The 24501-nt window shown below is 44.2% G+C and overlaps 1 protein-coding gene across 3 annotated transcripts in view; it reads left to right on the top strand.

Moving 5' to 3' along the window:
* Nucleotides 1-24300, top strand: part of GFPT1 (glutamine--fructose-6-phosphate transaminase 1) — a 38726-nt gene extending 14426 nt beyond the window's left edge. For 2 of the 3 annotated variants that reach the window (XM_050910123.1, XM_050910124.1), the window contains 14 exons: nt 3557-3691; nt 4701-4762; nt 5533-5612; nt 9392-9497; nt 10767-10930; nt 11535-11630; nt 11933-12030; nt 13191-13311; nt 15290-15447; nt 17386-17500; nt 17813-17940; nt 18674-18841; nt 19172-19333; nt 19976-24300. In XM_050910123.1, the coding sequence (XP_050766080.1) occupies nt 3557-3691; nt 4701-4762; nt 5533-5612; nt 9392-9497; nt 10767-10930; nt 11535-11630; nt 11933-12030; nt 13191-13311; nt 15290-15447; nt 17386-17500; nt 17813-17940; nt 18674-18841; nt 19172-19333; nt 19976-20020 (1638 nt within the window). In that variant the 3' untranslated portion in view covers nt 20021-24300. Of the gene's footprint in view, nt 1-3556; nt 3692-4700; nt 4763-5532; nt 5613-6533; nt 6588-9391; nt 9498-10766; nt 10931-11534; nt 11631-11932; nt 12031-13190; nt 13312-15289; nt 15448-17385; nt 17501-17812; nt 17941-18673; nt 18842-19171; nt 19334-19975 lie in introns of all 3 variants that reach the window. The other variant, XM_050910122.1, reaches the window with a different exon arrangement.
* Nucleotides 24301-24501: the final 201 nt, after the last annotated feature.

The following is a 24501-nucleotide window of genomic DNA, read 5'->3' as shown; positions in this document are numbered from 1 at the left end:
CGCACTCCCCTCAGTCCCCCACTCACACTCCCCCCATTCTCCCACTCACTCCTCCACTTATAGTCTCACTCACTCCTTTACTCTCACCCACTCACACTCACTCTCCCACTTCACACACACTCCCCTCACACTCTTCACTCACGCCCCCACTCACTACCCCATTCCCCCACTCATACTCTTGCTCTCACACCCCCCGCACCCCCTCTTGCTCCTCATTCCCCCACTCATTTTCTCACACGCTCCCCCACTCACGTTCCCCCACTCACTTTCCCACACACCCTCCTCACTCCCCCACTCATATTCACACTCCTTAACTCACACTCCCCCCTCACCGCACTCCTCTACTCATTCCCCACTCACACTCACCCTCCTACTTACACTCCTCCTCACTCCCCCATACTCACCCACTCACTTGCCCCATTCCGTCTCACACTCTCCCCCCTCATACTCCCCCTACTCATACTCTCACTCACACTTCTTCACTCACTCTAACTTGCCCTCCCACACCTCCTCGCTCCAACTCATACTCCCCCACTCACTACCCTATTCCCCCACTCACATTCTCACACTCGATTCACTACTCACACTTCCCCCTCATATGCCCCATCTCGTTCCCCCACTCACCCTCTTCCACTCCCACCCCTCACTCTCACTGCCCACTCACTGTCCCACTAACACGCCTCACTCCCCTACTCACTACCTCATTCCCCACACTCACACTTCCCCTATTCACACTCTACTCTCCCACTCACCCCCCACTCCTCTTACTCACACTCCCTCACTCTTTCACTCGCTCTTCTGATTCCCCCACTCACCTCACTCCTTTTAACACTCCACACTCACTCACCTTTCCACTCACGCTCCTCCACCTGCTCCCCCACTTGCACTCACTCCTCCACTCATATACTCCCCCACTCACTACCCCATTCCCCACTCCTCATTCACTCACTCTCCCACTCACCTCACACTCCTGTTACACTCCCCACTCACTCCCCACTCACCCTTACACTCCTCCACTCTCTCCACCACTCTCGCTCAACCTCCTCATTCCCCCACTCATTCTCACTCACTCCCACTCCTCCCCTCACTTCCCCACTTAGACTTGCCCTGCTCATCCCCCACTCACGTTCTCACACTCACTCTCCCACCAACACACACACCTGAACTCACACTGACCACGCACACTCACCCTCCCACTCTTCCCCATTCCCCCACTCACGCTCGCCCTGTTCACTCTCTCGCACGCACACACTGCCCCCACTCTCACTCACATGCCACCCCTCAGATGCCTCACACTCCCCTACTCATACTCACCCCCTCCCCCCTACTCTCCCCCCCTACTCATACTCACACACTCCTCCTCGCTTCCCCCTCATTCTCAGACTCCTTTACTCTCAGTCCCCCCCACCTTCCTACTCACGCTCATCTCCCATTCACACCCCTCCACACTCCCACCTCCCTCCCCCTTCCCCTGCTCATACTCCCCCACTCACATTCCCACTCCTCCACTCCCTCTTACACTCACCTCCATTCACACTCCCTCGTTCTCCCACTCCTGCTCTCTCCCTCCCCCCCTCAGTTCCACACCCCCGCTTGTTTCGCTCCTGCGCTCTCCCCCCACTCGCACCACCCCTCGCACTCGGTCGTCCCCCACTCGCTCCTGCGCCCACACTCTCCCACTCATGCTCGCCCCCCACTCACGCTCGTTCCCCCATTCGTAGTCACTCGCACACCCCAGCTCACACTCAGGAGCGCTCACACACTCCGCATTTGCACTCACACACACTCCCGCACTCACACTGACTTCTCCCAATCACATTCACGTTCTTGCACTTAATGCTCACTTTTTCACCTGCACGTTCATGCACTCTCCATCTTGCACGCACTCCCCACTCACACTCATCCTCACACTGTATGCACACTCAGTCCCCACTCACGCTCTGACTTGCATTCACATTGTGCTCTCACACTCACACATACTTTCCCCCTCCCTTTTGCATGTGCCCTTGCACGCACGCTCACTCTCCGATTTGCACTTACTCTTCTACTCACACGACTCTCATCCTCACTCCCAGACGCTCACACGCGCTCCGGTGCTCTCCCTCTTGCACTCGCTCTCCCACTCCCTCCCTCGCACTAATGGAGTGGGAAGGCAGGAGGGAAGGAGAAGGAAGGAGGTACATCCAGGTGGAGGAGAAAGATGGAAGGAAAAGGGAAGAAGAAGGGATGAAGGGGATAGGGAGTGAAAAGCAGGGCAAGGGGAAGGAAGGAGGAGAAAGGAAAGGTAGGGAAGAAGGAAGGAAATGGGAGGCCAGAAAAAGGAGGGAAGAAAAGGTATGAAAAGGAAATGGGAGGAAGGAAAAGGAGTCCAAGGGAAAGGGAAGGAAGGAAGAAAAGAGAGAAATGTAGGAAAAGAAGGAAAGAAGGATGGATGAGGAAAAAGGAAGGCAAGGAAACAAGGAAAGCAGGAGAAAAGAAAGAAGGAAAACAGGCCAAGTCAGGAGAGAGGAAAAGGGAAGAAGGAAGGAAGAGGAAAAAAGGGAAGGAAAGAAGGAAGACATGCAGGAGGAAAGGAAAAGGAAAGAAAGCAAAGGAGGGAAGGCAGGAAGAGAAAAAGGAAAGAAAAATGAGAAAAAGGAGAAGGATGAAAGGGGAAAGTATGAAGGAAGAGGAAGGACAGAAAAAGGAAAGGAAAGTAAAAGCAGGAAAGGAGAGGAAAAGGCAGAAGGAGAAGAGGAAAGGAAGAGGAAATGCAGGAGAGAAGGAAAAGGCAGGAAAGAGGAAAGGAAGGGGGAAGAGGAGAGGCAGGAGGGAAGGAAAAAGGAAGAGGAAAATTTTGCAGGAGAGGGAAGACAAGTCAGGAGGGAAGGAGAAAAGGAAGAGGAAATGCAGGAGAGAAGGAAAAGGAAAGGCAGGAAAAAGAAGAAAGGATGAAAAATTATGAAGGAATGAAGGTTAAAGGCAGAAAAGGAGGAAATGCGGGAGGGAAGGAAAAGCAGGAAAGAAGGAAGAGGGGAAAAGGAGAGAAGAAAAAAGGGGAGGAAGAGGAAATGTAGGAGGGAAAGAAAATGAAGGAGGGAAGAGGAAGGAAGAGGAAAGGCAGGAAAGAAGGATGAAAGGAAAGTGAAGGAAGAGGAGAGGAAAGGAAGAGTAGGAAGGATGAAAAAAGGAAAGGCAGGAAAGAAAGGAAAAAGAGGAAAGGCAGGAGCAAAGGATGGGAAAAGGAGAGGAAGAAAAAAGGAAGAAATGCAGTATGGAAGGATAAAAGCAAGGAGAGGCAAGAAGAAAAAGGGGAGGAAAAGGAAAGGTGGGCAGGAACGCAGGAGCAAAGAAAAGGAAAGGCATGAGAAAGAGGGGAAAAAAGGCAGGAAAAAGGAAAGGCAGGAAAGAAGAAAAAGGCAGGAGAAAGGAAGGAAAAGGAAATGCAGGAACAAAGGAAGGGAAAAGGGAGGAGGGAAAGGGAAGGAAAAGCAAATGAGAAAAGGAAAGGAGGAAGGGAAAGCAGGGCGGAAGGGAAGGCAGAGGGCCGTTCACCCAACGCGTGCTGTTGCTGCAGGAGAGCAAGGGCTACGACTTCGAGTCGGAGACGGACACGGAGAGCATCGCCAAACTGGTCAAATACATGTATGACAACCGGGACAGCGACGACATCAGCTTCACCACCCTGGTGGAGAGGGTCATCCAGCAGCTGGTAATGCTGGGAGCAGGGTGGGGACACGGGGACAAGCACCCCAATGCAGACAGACGCACGCACACAAAATAACAACTGTGCCCCAGTACGGCCCAGGGGAACCTGGCCGCTGCAGCACCGTGCCTGTGCCAGGCTGTGCCACGGGCTGTTCTGCGGCACGCGTTAAGGAACGTTTTTGTCTTTCCTGCCTCTGACAGCTCATCTCAGACGTACAGTCGTTCTTCTTGAACGTTAGTCAGTACTCATGTGAAAAATGTCTGAATTCGGGGGCGCAGCAGTATCTCGGGGCAGGCAGCCCCTGGTGTGTTGGGTGGCCAGCATGCGGGGGGTGGGAGCCGGTGGGGGACAGAGTGAAAGCAAGTCCGTGCTTCCAGTCTTCCCTGAAACCTCCATCGGGAAGAGATGCTGACCCCTTGTGGGAACTTCTCTGCGTAGCGTGTGGTTCCACATCTCCGTTCGTGCCGAGTTGTGCACAGGAGCAGGATCCATCCGCACTTTACCTCTCGTCCCAGAGCACCTTGTTGAGGAGACAGTTTCTCGGTGACTTGCCTGGCAGGAGCTGTAGTCGCAGCAGACCAAGAACAGGTTTTGCTGGCAGATTGCGGCGGCTCACCTGCACGTTCGGTGGCACCACACCTGAGCAAACACCCCAAAGTTCTGGCACTTCTTTTACCAGGTCTTTGCCGTTGTAAGTCCCCTCGCTGCACTCTGAACTGATGCAGGAGCACTTGCACGGGTAGCCAGTGATGTCCGAGTGCAGCGTCTGTCTGGGAGTTCAGAAGACTCATTGAGTGGTTGAGGATGAGCTGCCCAGGCTCAGGGGAGGGCCATCCTTCCAGAATGAGGTGCCTGGAGGTTCTGGTGGTTCTGAAGACGGCTGTGAAGCCTTCTGTTCGGTATCTCTTACTTGTTTGCAGAAACACGGGTGCAGCTTCTGTGCTGGGAATCCTGAAATGGTGGCCCAGGCCTCAAATGAAGGGTTAAACACTTTGTATTTCTCTTGTTCCAGGAAGGTGCTTTCGCCCTTGTGTTCAAAAGCGTTCATTATCCTGGTCAAGCGGTTGGTACCAGGTAAGTATTGCCATGGGAAGGAATGTTCTTGTTGCACCCTTTATGTTGCCTTTTTTTGTCCCCCCAAGTTAGAAGATGATGGAGTAGAGGTTGTTGTCATCATGCTGTATATGCTGGGGTGAGGGTGGCTGCTTTTCATTTCCTTTCTCTTGTTTTTCGTTTATCAGAACAGAAAATTCCCAAAAATGTTTTGAAATTTCTTAGTGACCCCTTGTATCACAACTGATCTGGAACAGCTTTTTTTTTTTTTTTTGTAGACTCTGGTTGTGAGAGATTTGAAAGGAGATGGTTTTATCTTTTCCTTTGTGTTTGCCATTGTGGCGGCATTTGGCCAAGTCCTCCATTTGACTTGAAGCTGGGCCAGCCTGGTGTTCAGGTTTTCTACTCCACTTTTAAGCATCAGCATCGATCGGGTTGGTTTAACCATACGCGTGCCTACTACAGGTTTTGAATTTCGGTGCCGATAGCTATTTGTAGATAGGTACAGTGAGCAACAGCCAGCGTGTTCCCGGTTCAAGTGTCCGTGGGATTGCAGTTACTCTTGCAGAGTTTTGGCTAAACTTGAGACAGATTCCTCATGTCCTTGTGTTGTGTTTATTCAGAGATTCTTTTGCTCCGTCTTGTGGCCTCCTGCATTTGCAGCACCAGCAACTGATCTGGGAGGAGCCCGCTCTGGTTTAGTTCAGTTGCTGTGCTGGAGGGTAACAGGTCGGATGGCAAGGTGATGAATCTGTGGGTGCTGAGGGCTGTAACTCCATGTCTTCTTGCAGGCGAGGCAGCCCCCTGCTAATAGGAGTGCGCAGCGAGCACAAGCTTTCCACCGACCACATCCCGATACTCTACCGGACGGGTAAGTGTGAGCACCCCCTTCCCCAGAGGAACCACCTTCCACTCATGCTCAGACCAATGTACAAGCATAGAGTTTCACAAACAGTTGCGTGCTTTGGAATACATATTACATGTATTACATGTTTAAACTTTCATCTGTAAAGTAAACCATTACAAAAAAGAGATTTTTTTTTTTTTCCAGTTTTTAGCCACATGCTATACCACCATATACCTCAAGTTAGTCTCTAGTTTTATAATCAAAGCTTTAATGTCCAGTGGTTGCAAGGAAAACACATCTTAATGCAGCAGAATAGAATAAAATAGAATAGAATAGTTCAGTATAGTAAAATTAACAGTATAGTTAAACTTAGATACTTAAGTTTATATTTTGTGTGTGGCATGTTGGCAGTCATGGACTTGGTGGTTTTCAAGAAGAAAAATGACCGTGCGTTGAAGGCTATAGGCTTTTCACTGTCACAAACCTTTCCCCTGCCCCCCCCACATCATTTTTAAAAAGTAGAGTGCTGCATTTGTGTGGCAATCTGTATTTGTGTCGTTTGTCCGTCTTTCTCTCACACGTGTGTGTTACCACCATAGACACATAATTGCACCCTTGAAAATGAAAAGTGGCTGAGAATTATCCCGTAATTTATCGTTGTCAGAGGAGTCTGAACCCATTCAGTTACTGGGCGCTGGACTGGTGCTCTAAGCACTGCTGTGATCAAAAGGACTTACTGTCGCAGTGTGTCCTACTACTTCCTAACGGTGTTGCTAATGATAGCTTGCTGCAACGTAAAGTGAAGAACCACTCCCAGTAAGCTTTGTCTGTGTTTACTCTTGGTTCATGTTGGATAATTAGCGGTAATCCTTAATGTACGTCTGTAACACTTTTTTTTCATTGATTATCTGAAGTTTGTTTTTTTTTCCCCAATTACGCTTTCAGCTGTACAATCTGTGGATCATTCTTTTGCTGGAATATCCATAAAAATGGAGGAAGGTGCCTACCAGAGAAGATCTAATACTTGAAATTTCAGATAAATCCTCCAGTTCCTTAGGAAAGGAATCATAAATGAGACAAATACGCATTGTCTCTTTAATATGTGGTTATTGCTTTCTGTGTAGTGTAGTGAAACAAGTGGGATAATCAGAATTCCTTCTTGATCAGAAACACCATGAGCAACACACAGGAAAATCCACCCGTCAGCCCACCCATCCCCTTTCAAATATGCTGACACAATGCTCCGCATATGTGCAAAATTGATGACTTAGTGCAGGTTGTGCTGCGTGCTCCCTGCAGCTCTGACTACAGAAGGAAACAGTAAATTACCTCAGAACCCCACCCCCCCCAAAAACAATAGAGTGAAACCCTGTTAGGAGGCTGCTGATAATCCTAACACTAGCATTCTCCAAAATTCCTTCTGGAGTTCAGATTGTCAAAGAGCTACGTCCTCCCTCCTGATCGTAGCGTGAATCTGAATTGCAGCTTCTACTAGAAGCAGTAAGGTGAACCTGAGGCTGGAACTTACTTCCCTTTGCTCCGGTATCAGGGCAAACCATTTTTAATTCACATTAAGTACTTAATTTTTTTAAGGGCTCAGCCATCCTATGTGATGTGGTGAACTAAGTTCACATCTGAAGAGGAGAGCGCTTTTCTGTGAGAGGAAAGGATCTGATTCTTGGCTGCTGTAAATTGATTCCACCCTCAGCAGACAATGGCCTCGGGCTCAGTGGGTGAAATCCGGGCTCTTTTGCTGGAGGAGAAACAAACCCCAGTTTGTTGAAAGGTGAACTATGTTTGTTCTCTGTCAGGAGCTGGTTTACCTGAATCCAAACGTTAGGCGAGGTTTTTGTTTCTTTTTAACAAAAGTATCTCTCTTAAGTCAGTGTAAAGTGTTTAGAGTAAAATTCTGAAGTCAGGTTAACCTGAATTCCCGGGGGCTTTAAGAACCAAAGCCCCTCAGCTTTCAGAGGCACTAAGGCTTTTCTGAAAAGTTGCCCCCCCTGCCCATTTTTTACTATACCTGTGTTAATTCTCCATGATGTCTTCATTCTTTGATTTAGAAAGGAAAAGATTAAAAGATTACTTCTGTGTTACTTCTGAATTCTAGTAAATGGGAGGTGGGTGCTGTAGAGCAACAGTCCAGGTTATCTATAGATAAGTAGACAATCTATGGACAAATCCATAGATAACATAACAACCATAACTGGCTGATAATACTCACTGTAACTTTTCAACCACTCCTTGGTAAGATATACATATAGTGCACGTGTATGTGCACAACAAGAACACATTCCAGTTACGGCTCAGTGTAGAATCTCTAATACAGGAAAGCAATGCAACATAATAAAGTCAATGCAGGGAAATGTTCTCTTTTGAGAAAGAAAATTTGCATGTTTTGATCAAGTATGGGTGCTTCTGTTGGAGAACGGCCACTATCACCTTTGCTCTGTCCTTTCTCAACAACAAATCAGTCTGTCCTGTCTCAACTCAACAAAGGAGTTGTTTTCCTCATTTACTGACTTAATAACTGAAGTGGAGGGCTCTAAATTGTTGGCTGAGTGGAACCTTCTTATTGACCATCAACATGAAAGCAGTATTTTTTCTTTACATTTTCATTTACAGAAGCATAAATCTGAACATCATGAGCTCTACTTACATCACTGAATCAGATCGGTATCCAGTAGGTGAAACACAACATTAGAGCTTATGGAATAAATACATAATAAATTCAACGTTGTTATTCTTCAGCAATAGTCACATTTTGCTAGATAAGCTGATTAAGCCACCCCCACCCCTTACCATACCGTGCACAATGACTGGCAAATAATTTTGTTCAAGGTCAGTGCTGAGCAGTAGGTGTTTTGGTCCTCATCTGCATTCCTGATGAGCTTTGCCACTGAGAAGTCTTTTCTGCAGTTAAAGAGGAGGCGGAGGATTAGAGAGCATTGGGAATTGCCAGAGTACTTCAGAAAGGATCCCTGGTGAAAGACTGAACTTTTTAAAAGGCTTAGCACAAGTTTTTCAGAAGCTGACTCTTAGTCCTATGTCCTTCAGTACACCTCGATACTTCCCTGGCAATAGCGTAAGACTCGCAGCAGTTTACCAGCTGTACAATTTTTGGATCAGAATGAGGTGGTTGTATTTGATAGCTCGGGAACAACGGCGAGTACTTAATCGTGGATTTCCTGACCTGTGCCTGAACACATTAGCTCAGCCAGACAAAAATAGGTTTGGGTTACATCTGCCGGTGCTCGGGGGAGCAGTGTGGTTGCACAGGTGGCAGCTCTGAAAGAATTTCCCCAGTGCTGAGAGTAACTGACAAAGAAAGAGCAATCCTGCTCGATTTCTCAAAGCCTCGGGAAAGTTAGTGAAACAGGAGCACAGGAGAAACTTAAAATGATAAACAGGGCAGGGCAGATTGAACTGGGAAAATGTTGGTAAACGTGACTGCTGATAAAGCAGCTTGAATTCTTTTTCTAGTCGAGCCACACATAAGCTTTCATTTGAATTTTTACTGCTATTTTCCTCTAAACTTAAAACTCTGCACTAACATTACACTTGCAGACTTAATTCGAAAGCACATAAAACCCTTGCAAGCAAACTGCGAAAGGGCACAATAATACGAGTGCTAGTGTGCTGCCCTCTTCCATTGTCGCTGTTAAATTTATTGTGACCGCTCACAGTGATGAAAATAGCGCTTCATGTTGGTACTGTGCCTTGGGACCTCTGGCTGGGACTGACATTGCAGCTGCGTTCCAGATTTGTCAGCGTGTGCGGTACCTAATCCTCGTGTCTTCTAGGTAAAGACAAGAAGGGAAGTTGCAACCTGTCTCGTGTTGACAGTACCACCTGCCTTTTCCCGGTTGAGGAGAAAGCTGTGGAGTACTACTTTGCTTCTGATGCTAGGTAATGTTTTTCAGTATCTTTTAGTGTATATAAAAATACGCTGTTTAAAGCTGAAGCCTTGAACAAGAGGTGGGGAGGCTGTGGTTTCTTTATGAATAAAGTAAGTTATGTATATGTGGCCATTACTTTACAAACATTAACTAGTTACCATATGTGGCCCTGAAAGAGACAGAGGTGGATTAGATGAGAGTTTCTGTTAAAGAAATGACCGTTCGCTTTGGAATAGCAGTGTTATCCTCCTTCAAGCACATCTGTTGATAAGATTTCCGAGGTAAGTGATAGGAAACCTGAGAGAGTACTGACCTAAATTGACAGGACAGATGCGAATTATGAGGAGAATTGTTGATTCTCCAGGGATCTCTGCACACATGCAATTCCTTTATTATCAAAGGTGGCTTATTTTAATCCCAGTGGAGGGAGGAAAGACTAGCTTGACAGCAGCCTTACCAGAGCTTTTGGTTTTCTCTGTCTTAGGGAGATGAATGCTTGTTCCAGAAATGTAAAAATACTGCTATGGATGACTTCTGCAGCTCTTCTCGTCAGAGCATTTTGGAGAGTCTTAGGGACACCCTGATGTGTTCTGATTTTAGAGAGCTTTTCAGTGACTTGCCCAAGGTCAGAACAAAAGCTACTAAAATAGGGAGCTGATGCATTTCAGTACAGCTTGCCTTGCTCAACTAAGAGAGAGTACAGACTAAAACCTGGCCAAAGATTTTAAACCCCACTGGTAATTCCAATATTGACATTCCCAAGTAAACTGCAGGGAGGGAAGGTATTCGATAGTACCTAATTCTTGGAGTGCTTCTAAGCAGATCTCAAAGTACTTTAACAGGTGGCCAAGCTGTCCCCGGTTTTACAGATGGGGAAAGGGAGATGCAGGGGGGGACAATGGCTTATCACTGGAAAAACCAAGAAAGGAGTCTGCACCTGTAGTTGAGCACCCTGTGGCCTAGGGCAAATTACTGTCTTCCTGACTTCCGCTCTCTAGCTCCTAACAGTTAGATCACATTGCTGCACATACTGCTTTGTCTGAGGAATTCATAGTTTCTTAAAGCAGGCGCTGAAATTAATGAGGTAGGTGGAAAAAATCCAGTTATATTGGCAGTGTGGAAATGTACTTTACAGCACTCCGCTTATTTTAAAAGAAATTCCATCGAAATGAGTAACTTTCTTGAATCAAAGGCTGTACGTTGGATTATAAATAGGGCTGTAGCCCTCATCTTTCTGTGAAGAATAATGTCTTATGGCAAACGGTGTATGCTTTTATAGTGCTGTCATAGAGCATACCAACAGAGTGATTTTCCTTGAAGATGATGATGTAGCAGCTGTCGTCGATGGCCGTCTTTCCATCCACCGGATTAAACGCACAGCAGGCGATCACCCCGGACGCGCCGTCCAAACCTTGCAGATGGAACTTCAGCAGATTATGAAGGGTAAAATCTTTTGGATGTCACCTGTGTAGATGCACAGGTCCTCCCTGGAGTCACAGAATAAGTGAGGTTGAAGAAGGCCTCTGGAGGTCATCTGGTCCAATTGCTGTGTTAAAAGCAGAGCCAAGTAGATCAGAGTGTTAACGGGCCTTGTTTAGTCGAGTTGGGAGTATCTGCAAGGACAGAAATCCCACAGCCTGTCTGAGCACTTGTTCCAGCGCTTTACTACCCTCGTGGTGAAAAAAGTTGTCCTCGCATCTGATGGGACTTTCCCTCTAGCTGCTAACACCATAACGAGGCGAATTGTGGGGCTGAGGATTTTTTCCTCCTGCTTGGAGGCATCCATTTTTCCCAAGATGGATCCCTAGCAGGCTTGCCATTCCACATCTGACCCTGCATTGACACATTCTAGTAACTTGAATCTAGCTCTCATGACGAGCTGATGCTTTGGCAGAAAAAGAAGTGTCGGCTTAATAATTTCTGACTGGTGGCTAGCCTGTTAGTGACTCTGGTCCAAGCTTTTCCCTATACACGTAGGAAAAATGTAGATTACCAGGAGGTAATTTAAAGTGTTCTCATTTGTTTTGTTTGTTTCTTTTTTTTATAGGTAACTTCAGCTCATTTATGCAGAAGGAAATTTTTGAACAGCCAGAATCTGTTGTAAATACGATGAGAGGAAGGGTCAACTTTGACGACTACACTGGTAATTGAGATTAAGCCTCCTTTATTTTTGACAGCTCAGTATCTAGTAGTTATTCACCGTAGTTATAGAGGAGGAAGTAGGTGATGACATGGGAGATTAAAACATGCCGGTGTAAGATGATGCGCGTGTCTCACAGGGAGCGCTTCCAGAATTACATGCGCTGGTGGCAAGATTACTTTTTGTGTTGGTTTTTTTGCAAAGTGGTTGATGGAGATTGTAACACGCTCTGTGTTAGCACCAGTAATCTTGAGAATTTCTGCTACCTGGCCAGCCTAATTTTTCTCTCTGAATCTTGCTTACAGTAAATCTTGGTGGGTTGAAGGATCACATTAAGGAGATTCAGAGGTGTCGTCGTTTAATCCTTATTGCTTGTGGAACAAGTTATCATGCTGGAGTTGCGGTAAGTGGTCAGTCTTGATCTGCTTGCAAACTGTAGCTAGAATTGAACGGCGGGCACAGTATTGCCTGTGTCGAGCAGGTTAAGGATGGATTTAAGGTTAAGACTGAGCAAGTGCACGCTGATGAATGAAGACCCTTTTGAAAGCTGCGTACACCAGACTTTCAATTCACCAGCAACAGCAGTAGCAAATAAAAGCTGAAGAACTTGAATACTTGTGAAAATGGCGCCTGTGACTTGCATTGCTATGGAAGGCTTTACAAACCAAAACCTGCTCTGTCATAAAAGACAGTTGGCAGGGGAAGAGACAATGCAAGAGCAGAATGCAAATGCTGCAGCAAGGTAGGGGCTGCCATGAGCCAGACCGGATGTCTTCCTTTGCTCTTTACGCAGACAGTGATGGCGCCTGCTTCGAGACATCTCTGTGCTTGCCCAGTCCAGTGAAGAGGTTTCGCTTTGTACCTTACAGAAGTACTGGCTGTGCGTACAGCCAGCGTGTGGTTTTGTTTCGTCAAGGCCTGACCTAATCATTGGTTAAAATGCGATGGCTGTAGATGAAGCCTTTTAGACTGTAGCTTGGCAGCCCATAATGTTGCAATTAAAAGTACTCCACAACTTCGCAGAGAAATCCTTTAGCTTCTCTCAGAAACCCTGCAAAACACAGCTATGTTAACTGGTTTCACAAGGACCAGAAGAGAAAATTTTTGTTCATCTTGGCTAGCTCTGTAAGATAATGTTAACAGTAATCCATTGACTAGCTACAACAAGTTTCTGGCTTGGCCTGGGTACAGGTGATGGTTTCCGAGTTCTTCAATAATACGAGTTACAGTCTGATAGAAGGACACCCTGTGTATTATATAATACATATGTAGTATTATATAATAAGTGAGACTTATTTAAGAACAATCTACGTGTGAGGGAGGAGTTGGCCTCACAGGCTTTTTGTGGTGCCAAAAGCAGGATCGCTTTTCACAGGGGTAGTTGTGTGACTTGAGTGTGAGTATACTGAGTAATTAAAATATAATCCAGCACTAATTTTCACACAGTATTTTGATGGTAATATTTTCCACTGTGTGGCAACTAGAAGGCTTTTTTGTACTCCAAACACTTGGTTTTTTTAAACATGATGTAATACGTAACTTTCTGACATCTCCTTTTACCAGACCCGTCAGGTTCTGGAAGAACTGACTGAATTACCTGTTATGGTTGAACTAGCCAGTGACTTCTTGGACAGAAACACCCCTGTCTTCAGAGATGATGTTTGCTTTTTCCTCAGCCAGTCAGGTATGGTCTCGCTTTACCACCCACTCACTCCCCTCTTTCCTGTAAATGTTAGCTTGGGAGGGAAAAGGCAGCAGGGCCAAATTCTTGTGCCTGCCTGTAGGATTGCATGTGGTACGTGTGAGAGAAGAAATTGGCACGCAGATACTAGAGATGGGGGAAAAAAATAGAGTGGTTCTCCTCCTGTCCATCTGCGTGCTGGGGCAGGATTTTGTTTAGCTGAGTCTTACATATGGTAACAGTAGTTTTGTTTCCTTTCTCTGTGAGGCAATATTCCATCAATCAACAGACTAAAAAAATGCTACTGAGCTCTGGGTAAAGGCAACTCGATAGTTTCTTTTGAATGTTTTAGTTCTCTAGTTAAAGCGCTACCAAATACTGAGCTACATGGTGGATCTGATCCATAAGAGAAATGAAACTATTACACACAAGTATCAAAAAATACAACAACCTTGGAATGGAATATGAGATAAAAGACACGCTTAAGCATAAAAAAAAAGTGAGGTATATCGCATTCAAAATATTTTCAAGGACAACTGCAATACAAAACTACAATGTTTTTTTTCCTCTTTGTTGCATTTACCGTTGTAGATTTTCATAACTGATCTTTGGCTTTGATACTAAAACTAGTTGTTATTTTTTCTCCATAGGTTAAAATACTCTTTTGGTAGCACTTTTTTCTTCTCAGTATCAAGTAATTCAGAATATCCTCTCTTTGTAGGGGGGGCTCATCTTCAAGTTTTCCCTGGGTTTTTTGAATACACACGTGCAGATGCTGCTTCTTCCCCTTAGAAACTGTACTGTTTCTAACATCTAACAGGGAACAGGACTGAGGGCACACTAGGAAATGCATCTTTCCCCTGCAGTGTTGGATGTGGCAAGCTAACAAAGATTTTCCTGGAACCTGAGCTTGCTCATCAGGCAATACAAAACCAAAGTTAATATTGAGCTCAAATAACCCCAGTTCCCCCCACCCATAAATCTGTTTTTCTAGCCTTAGATTCCCACCCTACACGACTTGCTTTAAGTAGTGCAGTATGCAGAGCGGTTTTTATGCATTGGTGTACTGAAGGAGAAGTGTACCGAACTAACCTTGGGATTTTTTGTTTTCTGTTGTTACCTTGCATGTGCAGGAGGACTGAAAAGAAGCGTGTCCTTTTGGGACAAAAGCAAACTGGTAACACTAGACGGAATACACAGTAGCTTCTATTTCTAGTCCCATCTCTGGAGCTCAGCTCGCAAGCGGCACTGCTGGGATCCTCAGTGCAAGGTTTTCTTCCCCCCATCATGTTCATTTAAACCAACTTTTTCTGCTTCCTTTATATCTAGAGTTTTTGAATCAACACATTAAGTGAACTCCGCTCTAAACCAGCTTGTGTTTGCACAGCGCAAACAATTTTGAACAGGGATAATTAAGTTTAGACACAGCCTCTTTGGAATCAGATTTTGCAGGCTCTCGTGTTGTTGGTAAGCACCATCAGCCAAACAATTCCATGAGTTTCAATGGCAGTAAGGTGGTGGGAGGACTCAAAAGGCTAGCTGAAACTTAATGCCATGGCATCCACTGTACGCTTCAGCTGGGTTATGTCCGGATATCCCTAATACCCCCTGCCCTGGTTTGCCCCCCGCCCCGCCCTGCCCCAGGTAAATTTTTATTAACCAGGAAAAGGAAGAAAGTTGTTTTTGTTAAAGAAGATACACTTGAACTGCCTTTTTTTTTTTTTTTTTTTTTACCATAGCAGAATTCTGACTTTTCCTTACACCAACTACTATTTTTAGGTTTTGTGTTTTCTAGATTTCACTGTCTTCTTTCTAGGGTTAAAACACAGTGTGCCGGGCCTGAAATAACTACTAACCCCTTTGACTTGCAGGCAAATACAAACCTCTAAGATTCTATTTGGGAAATCACTGCAGTTTTACATCTGCAGCAACAGCAGTAACCGGTACTGAACTGCAGCGTTGTCGATACCTGTCTTTTCAGGTGAGACAGCAGATACTTTGATGGGTCTTCGGTACTGCAAAGAGAGAGGAGCTTTAACCGTAGGAATAACTAACACAGTTGGCAGCTCTATATCACGAGAGACAGATTGTGGAGTCCATATCAATGCAGGACCAGAGATCGGGGTGGCCAGTACCAAGGTAAGTCACAAGTTTATAGACCTCACTGATGATGATGATTATTACTGAAACTCCTCCTGAAGGTGTTGGCTATAGCATGGGTCCTCTGTTAAATGCTTTCTGTTCCCTTTTTACCAGTTGCTATTGATGATTGTGTAGTTACTGACCATGTGCCCACCAATACTTTTCATTTTCTTTTTCTTGGATCTTGCAAAGGGCTTTTTTTTTTCCTTTTTTTGTAAATGAAATATTATAAGGAAGCAATATTAAACGTTGAAAACAAAGGAGCCTCAGAGGGAAGAATTCCCTAAGAGGCAAGAATTCTCTCCTCTTTGCCATCATTTGTCTTGAGGTGCAGACTCAGTTTAAACTAAGCTCTAAAGATGAAAAAGGAATTTAAAAGACAAGATTATGGAAACTTTGACCGCATGTAACTGCCCTTAATGGCACTGCTTTACTAAAGAAAGTGTGATATTAAAACTGTACTTTCGGCAAATGGGGCAATGGTCTTTTACAGAAAACCAGTATTTATGCCCACCTAACAGAATTATTCTGTGGTTGATGCATCTGGCTACGCGTGATACAGTATAAAATAACTTGCTTTGCTGCATTTCATGTTGATGAAGTGCTTCTGCATGGTGAAATCTGCTTTGATTTAGTTATATTTAGAGGCGAGATGATGTCAATCTGTTACATAAATTCAGCCAAAAACCACATTTGAGTTTAATAGTTCATTGGGGAATTTGATCATGGAAAATTCATGAGTCTCTTACAAGAAACTCTTGAACGAGTTGTTTGTCCCTGGGTTGTTTTCACATAGCCAACATTACAGTTTAGAGATAACTGAAAATGGCATTTTTCTCTCTGGTGATGTGGGGAGTTACCAAAGTTGTGCATATATGAAATACGAACTTGAAAAGATTCTGCCCTAAAGTTGTCCAGAACTTCATTTTGAGAACACGATATAAACAACCCAAGCCTTGTTAGCATGACTGCTTACTGCTATTTACTTCTGTAACCTTCCACTGCACCAAAACAGAGTAGATCACATTCCATATCAAACTCTGCTAGTCAGCATAACTGCAGCTTTTCTAGGTTCCTTCAGAGCTATTTAAATCTTCTCCAATATAACAACATGAAAGTTTGTTTGATCCTTGTTTAGGAAGGGACAGAAATACTACGAACCTTAATCTTATTTCCAAGCAACTTCAATCCCAGGCTGGCACCACAGACCATTTCATAACATTTGTCTTATAAGGACATCAGAGGCTAGACTTTGCAATAGCTGTTTGATACTGTGCCTCAAATGTTTTTGTGAATAGAACTGCCTTAACTTGAGCACTAATTTCACTTGCCTGTGCAGATGATTTTTCCCCAAAGTCAGTGACACCAGTCACTACGGTCTTTAAAATACACAGAGCCTTACCAAGGTGAAGAGTTCAGAATCTGTTCTTTAAGAAGAGGGGTGGGAAATCACTTACCTTTTCAGCTGCCTTTGAGTTCCTTGAACGCGGCCCAAAAAAATTTCAGTTAGCTGTCCTCTTGCGATGGCCAGATGTTAGTGGTGGGCTTCCACTGTACATCTCCAGTCAATGGGTCTGCCCATCTTCAGTGTTTTCAACATTTTCTTGCAGTAAAGAAGGACACAGGTATGGTCACAAAATAGGATTTAATAGTTGCCAGGGAATCTTAGAAATATTCCATTTTGCTTGTTGTATCTTAACCTCTTGGAGTATAAGGAGATCGTGCCATTGCATGCCTCCATCTGAGATTTGCTCAAATGAGATTTGCCCTGTGAATTTCACGTTCATCTTTGCTACTCACTTGGAATGAAAGCTGCCATTTGGTACCATGTTAAGAATGAAATCGACAGCTAGTCTAAGGATTTTAGGTGGTGGGTGACAACCGTTTGGTTACTGTCGTAATGACGTGTTTTCTCTCCCCCCCGCCCCCCATTAGGCCTATACCAGCCAGTTTGTCTCTTTGGTGATGTTTGCTCTGATGATGTGCGATGACAGAATTTCTATGCAGGAAAGGCGCAAGGAAATCATGCGTGGTCTAAAGGGACTGCCAGGTAGGAAACGGCTGCATTTATTGCATCTCACCAAGTGAAACTCAATAGCACAGACGAACTTCAGCAATGCCTGAACTTTGCTTTGAAAGACCGAGGGGATCAGATATGTGCAACATGGCTATTAGCAATAACTTTCGCAACCGCGTTCTCTCCCCAAGGTCTTCAGACCACTAAATCGGACTATTAAAACACTGAGTCCAATTTTTACGCAAGTCACTGCTATCTCTGTATATGAAGTATAAACAGTATGTATAGTTTGAGAGGCACTGGCATATAAGCACACACAACTTGAATTCTTCTCTTTCCTTCTAGACTTAATTAAAGAAGTGCTGAGCATGGATGATGAGATCCAGAAGCTAGCCACAGAGCTGTACCATCAGAAGTCTGTTCTCATCATGGGACGTGGCTACCATTATGCTACGTGTCTTGAGGGAGCTTTGGTAAGAGATTTCTTTATTTAAAGCTGATTCAAACACACTTAGCTATGGACTTCAGATTTCCGCACAGGAAACGACACGTGGCTACAAGTTGTTTTAAAAGCAGCTAACAGCTATGGTGTGTTGGCTGACGTACTGGGTCAAATAGCTAAAACTCACCGTAACGCTGCTGAGACGGCCGCTTCAAGGTACCCAAGTCACAGGCTACAGTGGGTTGAAAGGGTGTATTTTCCACATTTACACTGGGAATGCTTTACTGTGACAGACTGGGCACTCTAATAAAATCAGTTCTTTGAACTGCTGGGGTGGCATTTCCAGGAATGCTCGGCATCCAAAACTGAGCATGTACTTTCTAAAACCGTATATTGCAGTTTTTACATTTGAGGAGATTCCTGTTGTTGTAAGTGCTGGCGCCCACTGACGTGCAAACGCATCCTCTTTGCATTTGCCTGCCCAGTTCAAGACTGGGATGATAGATACGTTGCCTGATGGCAAATCATAAGGCCTGCGGTGAGTTTGGTGTTAGAACTGTAAGTGTTGATGGCCTGCAAGCAGCTCAGCCCAGAGGCACTACTTTGATGTAGGTTTTCAGGCTGGCTTGTCTGCGTATTGGATCTGAGGAGAGCCAGAACGCATTTTTAAAAAGTTACGAAGAAAGTGGAAGAAGCCACAGAGATGGTTAAAAAAAAATTGCAAGTTTGCCCAAAGCTTTAGGAATGATTTTTTTCCCATCTAGAAAATCAAAGAAATTACCTACATGCACTCCGAAGGGATATTGGCAGGTGAGCTGAAGCACGGCCCTCTCGCGCTGGTGGACAAACTCATGCCCGTTATCATGATCATCATGAGAGACCATACGTACGCCAAGTGCCAGAACGCTCTGCAGCAGGTCATTGCACGGCAAGTAAGTACCTGTAAAAGTTTACAGTGCATCAGAAATGTTGCTTTTAATATAAAAGCAGTTTACAGGGCACCCAAACTATTTGCTTTAGTGTCACTGCCTAAAATGTGAATTCAGTAGATATTCTGGGCATTTCAAGTGCCGTTTTTGCAGCAGATTGCAGAAGCCTAGTGTGGTTTGTTTACCCCTTAAAATATGCTACAGGGATGCCCATGGGATGCTAAGCTGTTTTGTTCTAAGTTAAGTAAAAAGTTTGTGCCGCTGGCGCTCTGAACAGAAGTGAGAAAAGAACCTTCCAGGCCTGTTTCTCTTCAACATTCCCCTTTGTCGCAGGGGCGACCTGTCGTGATTTGTGATAAGGAAGACATCGAGACAATTAAGAACAATAAGAGAACAATCAAAGTTCCCCACTCAGTGGACTGTCTGCAGGGGATCCTGAGCGTTATCCCCCTCCAGCTTCTGGCTTTCCATCTTGCAGTTCTCAGAGGATACGATGTAAGTACAGTATTCCTTCCCTTCTGCACTCGCGTTTGCTATCTGCAGATCTGGAAAGGATGCGTTGGGTGATGTTGGAAGTCGGTAGGGGTTGGCTGTATAATTGCTTGAGCTACTGGAACGACCAGGTTAAATGGTAGACCTGGCAATTACCGAAGCTTCTCATGAACAAAACTTGAAGGCAGTCTAGTACACTTGGCTGAGTCTTGTGCAGTTTGAGTTTGGACATGTGTCTGTTTTCTGGTACGAGCGTACAGTTTCTGGAGGGCTGGTAGGAAGCTAAAAGGAAGGTAAAGGTAACAACCCACAGAAGGATGTTTGACAAACAGAGTCTGTTGGTGTTAGGTATTTGATCTTAATACAGACACTGGCCTCTACCTTTTATCACAGGGACCTTTTATCATTTGAGCACTGTAACAGTGTAGACTAAAGGGACTAACTCCTTAGTTCTTGACAGAGGAGTCGTTAACAATTAGGTTTATGGACTTTTGCCGCACCGATTGTCCTAAATTAACACAAAAATATGTTCAATCGTTTTCAATTTAAACGCAGAACAAACGTTCCACACATTACAAAGTTATACACAAACAAAGAAAGTGTGTAAATACTCACAAGCATGTTCTTTCTCCTCCCTCTCTGCAGGTTGATTTTCCAAGAAATCTGGCCAAGTCCGTAACTGTAGAGTGAAAGATCATCTGAATCATAGGGGCAAAGGGGAATTAAATGAAAGACTTTTTTTGGTACCAAAATAACTTGATTTTAAAGTCCCCTAGGTAAATCTTATTTTGGTAAATCATTGTTTGTGTATAAGATCACCGCAATTCCATTACATTAGTGATTGTCAAATTGATTCCACATGCTATGTCAATAGCTTTGGGTTTTTTTGAACAATAGGCTTCCATGAAAGATGTTAAATGGTTTTCTTTAAAGATTACTGAGTCTTCTAGGGAAGGGGCCCTCCACTTTAAGATAATGTCGTTGTTTCTTATCCAGTGTGACTCATTCCAATTGTTGATGAGAAACCATTGAATGAATTACCTGTCGTGCTCTCAGGCAGTGAAGGAGGATACCGGAATACACAACTGGAACAAGAGCTGTTACTGGTCATGCTTGTGCAGATATTTTAACAGTGAACGAAACTGTAAACAAGCATTTGGGGTAAATTTCTGCCTCATGTACAAAAGGGAATTCAAGTGACCTGTCACAGCCTCCTAAATTTTAGGCATATGGTAAATGTGCTAAGAAAATAATGTCGCTTCAGAAGGATTTTATCTATGCCAAATACCTAGCAAGTGACAATCTCGTAGACTCGATGGGCCACAACGCACTGTGTTACACCAGCATATACTTGTAGTTGTGCCCATCAGGACAGTGGAACTCACGCCTTCGAGTGTAAATGGAAGCAGTGGCTGACTCAGTATGGATGCTGACCAAAGTGGGGGAAAAGAGAGGAATGTGAACAGTGCTCAGTTTGTGCTGGTGTTTTGTTGTTGCTGCTGTTTGGTTTTTTTTTAAATAAGTAGAAGTCTTCCTGTGTTGAGGATTTTTCCCCTTGAACTGAGCACTGTGGCACTATCCACACATCCTAAGGAACCGGCTTTATGCTGCTGCAGGTAACTTACTAGTCTGAATGCGTAGAAGACAGTTTCTACCTTGTATCTCTCCGGCAGAGAGACAGCACTAAAGCGGCCTTTCTGAGGCTTACTACGTTAGCCAGAGTCCCTTAGTGAAAGCATGGGTTCTGGTTTATTTAGAAGCAGTTCATATGTGACTTGTGTCAAATTCAGCTGGTTTAAAGTTGGAGGGGATAAAAAAGGCTCGATAGACACGACAGAAATATAAACCTTGGTAATAGTTTTATAACAAGCTTGCAGAGAATCAGAAATTACACAAAAACATGCCTTCAAGACTTAACACTGACTTTTTCAAAGTCCTTCAAGGGCAGTTAGCGATGTATTTCCTAATGCAAAAACGTGAATTTCCTACCAGCTTGATGGGTTTTGAATTAGCTTTACACACACACACCATAAAAAGAAAAACACGCTACAAGGCATAAAGCAATGCTTGCCAAGTGCTGGTGAATATTCCAGGTCACTTATTGCCCCCAAAGAATTGCTTTAACACATGCAGTGCTTGGGGACTGTCCACTACCCTGTGAAATCTGGTGCTCCTTGCACAGGATGACTATTGCTAAGCAGCAGTAATCCAGGCTGACTCGTACAATGGAAGATGACTGCTCAGACCGAGGTGTTTCCAAAGACGGCGTCTGTAGCAATTCTACTTTATGTAAAACTGCAGTAACTATTTAACTTCAATTCAGTATCAGCTCAAGGCTTAGTTTTATTATGAGAATGAAATGCTGCGTGCCTGGAAACAGCTTCTCAAAACCAATATATGTACATTTATTAATACATTGTATTCAGACTATTAATTTATGAACACATTGTGCTGCCAGTGTCTGTTTAAGAACAAAGTAGTAAATACTGCATTTTATTTATACAGCATTTGCTTATGAGGCACTGACTCATAACAGTTATGTGCCTCTACCTAAACATGACCAGTAGACTTCCCTGCTTCGTTTGAAGACGATACTTGTCCTTAAGGAAAAAACAACGCGTGTTCAATGCTAACAATTTGAAGACAGTTCCTCTTCCTCCTCCTCCCACTCAGCTTGCTTAAGAGAAGAGAAACTGTGCAAACCTTTCACATGGAGGGCTGGAACCAAGGCAGGATTTCCCCCCCCCCCCCGCATCCCCCTCAGCACAAGGACACAAGGACTTGTAGCATCACATCCTATGTTCTCGTTAGCATGAGATCTCATGTGAAAGAACCCTGCAAGAGAATTATTTTAAGATCTTTTTCTCCTATTCTGCTCAGAAGAAAAGCAGCAAGCATTGCTTTTATCTAGCCTTGTACAGATGATTGTCCGCTAGCTTACCAAGTCTCCTAGCAAACAGGATGGTAGACAGCCCAGTTACAATACAAGTTGCTATTCAGTAAAAGTTCAATAATGCAGGCTGTTAAATATTTATGGAAGTTGTATACAAAGAGGACCAAAGAACAGGAGTCTAAGTTAGAAATGTAAGTCTGACACTCTCATGTCAGGTGTAACTGTACAGATGTTGCTGAGCTATTTGGTTTTATGCTGTGATAGACAAATCCTTATTCTTTGTAATTTAAGGCATTAAAACTCGTGACAGATTCTTCATTGTCAGAAGTAAAGGTAGCATTCACCCCCTGCATTCTGCAAGTTGCCAGCAAACTGCCTGAAGTGTATAAAACTCTGCCTGCCAAAACAGAGGTTTAGTCACTACTTGCAACTAGGCTGTCGGATGTTGTAATGCTTAATATCAAAGAATGCTGTGGAGCACACTTGCTATGAAGAATTTCTCTGATGAGCATGGTAGGGAATCTGTTAAGCATCTCATTGTTGTTAATTGCCATGCCTGTGTGAAGTGAGAATGTATAAAGGACTCTTCTTAGCTTTCCTTACCTCATTTTGTCTAGATGTGTTGCATTTTGATGAACAGATGATGTTTCTCTTTTCCTTAGAAAACTTTTAGAATGTCTCGTGATATTTATTAACAGCCAGTCAGTCTTCTGCTCTCCAAAATGAATGTTTTGCTTACTGAGCCAGTAAAATTCCCTCCTTCCTAATTGAGGTGTTTAAAAATTCAGTAGCCCTGTCACTAAAATTGAGCCACAGGTAAATACAGATAAAGGCCTTTGCCATTTGGAATAGCAGCTGCCTATGACTGCGTACTTTTGTCAGAATTTATTTTGATTTCAGTAACTGTTTTCCTCATCTGTGTCTACAGAGGCTTAAAGGGAAGCACACGCCCATAGGTCTTAGGGTTTTTTAATTACCAAAGACCGGAGGACTTCAGGCTCAGCCCATGTTGTTTCTGCCCAGCAGATCTCTCACAAATTCCGTGCCGCTAGTAAGGTTATTCCACGCACAATAGGAAATTAAGTTGTACGTGGAATATACTTCTGTCAGAAAGGTTTTCCCTCCTAGCTCTACTGAAGAAAGGCTATAGACAGTTCTTTCCTGAATTTGTCAGATGAGTAAGCATATTCTTATAAAGAGCCCAAACCAGTATTTGGGTAGCCATGTCCTTGTAAGGTGCAACACTGACATGGCAAATGCCATCTCCTTTTTAGCATGGTCTTACTGACTTGAAGGTAAGTACGTACCACTAACACGGGGACGCCCTTCCAGCCAGAAAGCTGCCTTGACCACCCGTATTTGTGAAGTCTCAACCCCTCTGTACTGAAAGAGCTGAAGCTTCACACAGGCCTTTCCGAGTCAAGTGGGAGCTCATGGACATGACACGACGTGTAATCACGCTCAGTTAGGAGCCTTAAGACTAGCCTAGGCACACTAGGTTTGGTTAAGCTGCAGACTGAAACATCTAAAGGCATAAGGAAGACCAACACATCAGTGCAAAATTAGGCTTTTCTCCTCTCTAGCTGGCACTAGTAGTCCTTGACGCCACAAGTTGGTGCCTGGCGGCAGCATGTCAGATGGAGGGAGGGATTGAAATTCAGCGCCTGAAGTAGCACGTCCGTGTTTAGCTGTGGCTAATTTTAGATTCTACCTGAATGTACCAAATTTGCCTCAAAGCATGGAGTCCCTCTACATCAGAAACAGGAAGAAGAAGAAACAAAGAAGTACTTGGTTTGAATAAAAGGAAAGAAAACTATTTGCCTTCAATTCAGTTTCTGTAAATAGACATTTGAAGTGGCAAATACCACCATTCCTTCCCTTCTAGATCTATTTGCCTCTGCCTGTACATATCCAGCTGGCTTGGTTTGTGGGGACCAGTCTGTATCTTGTTTCCTGTTGTGTGCGGTACGCAGAAGATGTCTTTCTTTTGTCTGTAGTGTTTTATAATTTGGGTTTTGTCTTTTTGCTTACTTTTTTTGTATCTCACCCTTTGAATAAAATCAAGTGCCCTACATTAAACAAACGGAATTACTGGTCTTTAGTTAAATCCATTTAAGAATAGGTAACCCCTATGAAAGTTAAGGGCAGTATGTACAAAGCAGAAAAACACAGGGCTTAACTCACCTCTCTCCTAACTGGCCAGGTTTTTTTTCATGTCTGAGATTAGAATATATTTCAGGTGCCCTTTCCTAACCATGATTTTGCCACTAACCAAGAA

Source organism: Gymnogyps californianus, chromosome 23 (assembly GCF_018139145.2).
Source record: "Gymnogyps californianus isolate 813 chromosome 23, ASM1813914v2, whole genome shotgun sequence".
NCBI classification, from domain to species: Eukaryota; Metazoa; Chordata; class Aves; order Accipitriformes; family Cathartidae; genus Gymnogyps; species Gymnogyps californianus.
This window is presented reverse-complemented; position numbering and strand designations above follow the sequence as displayed.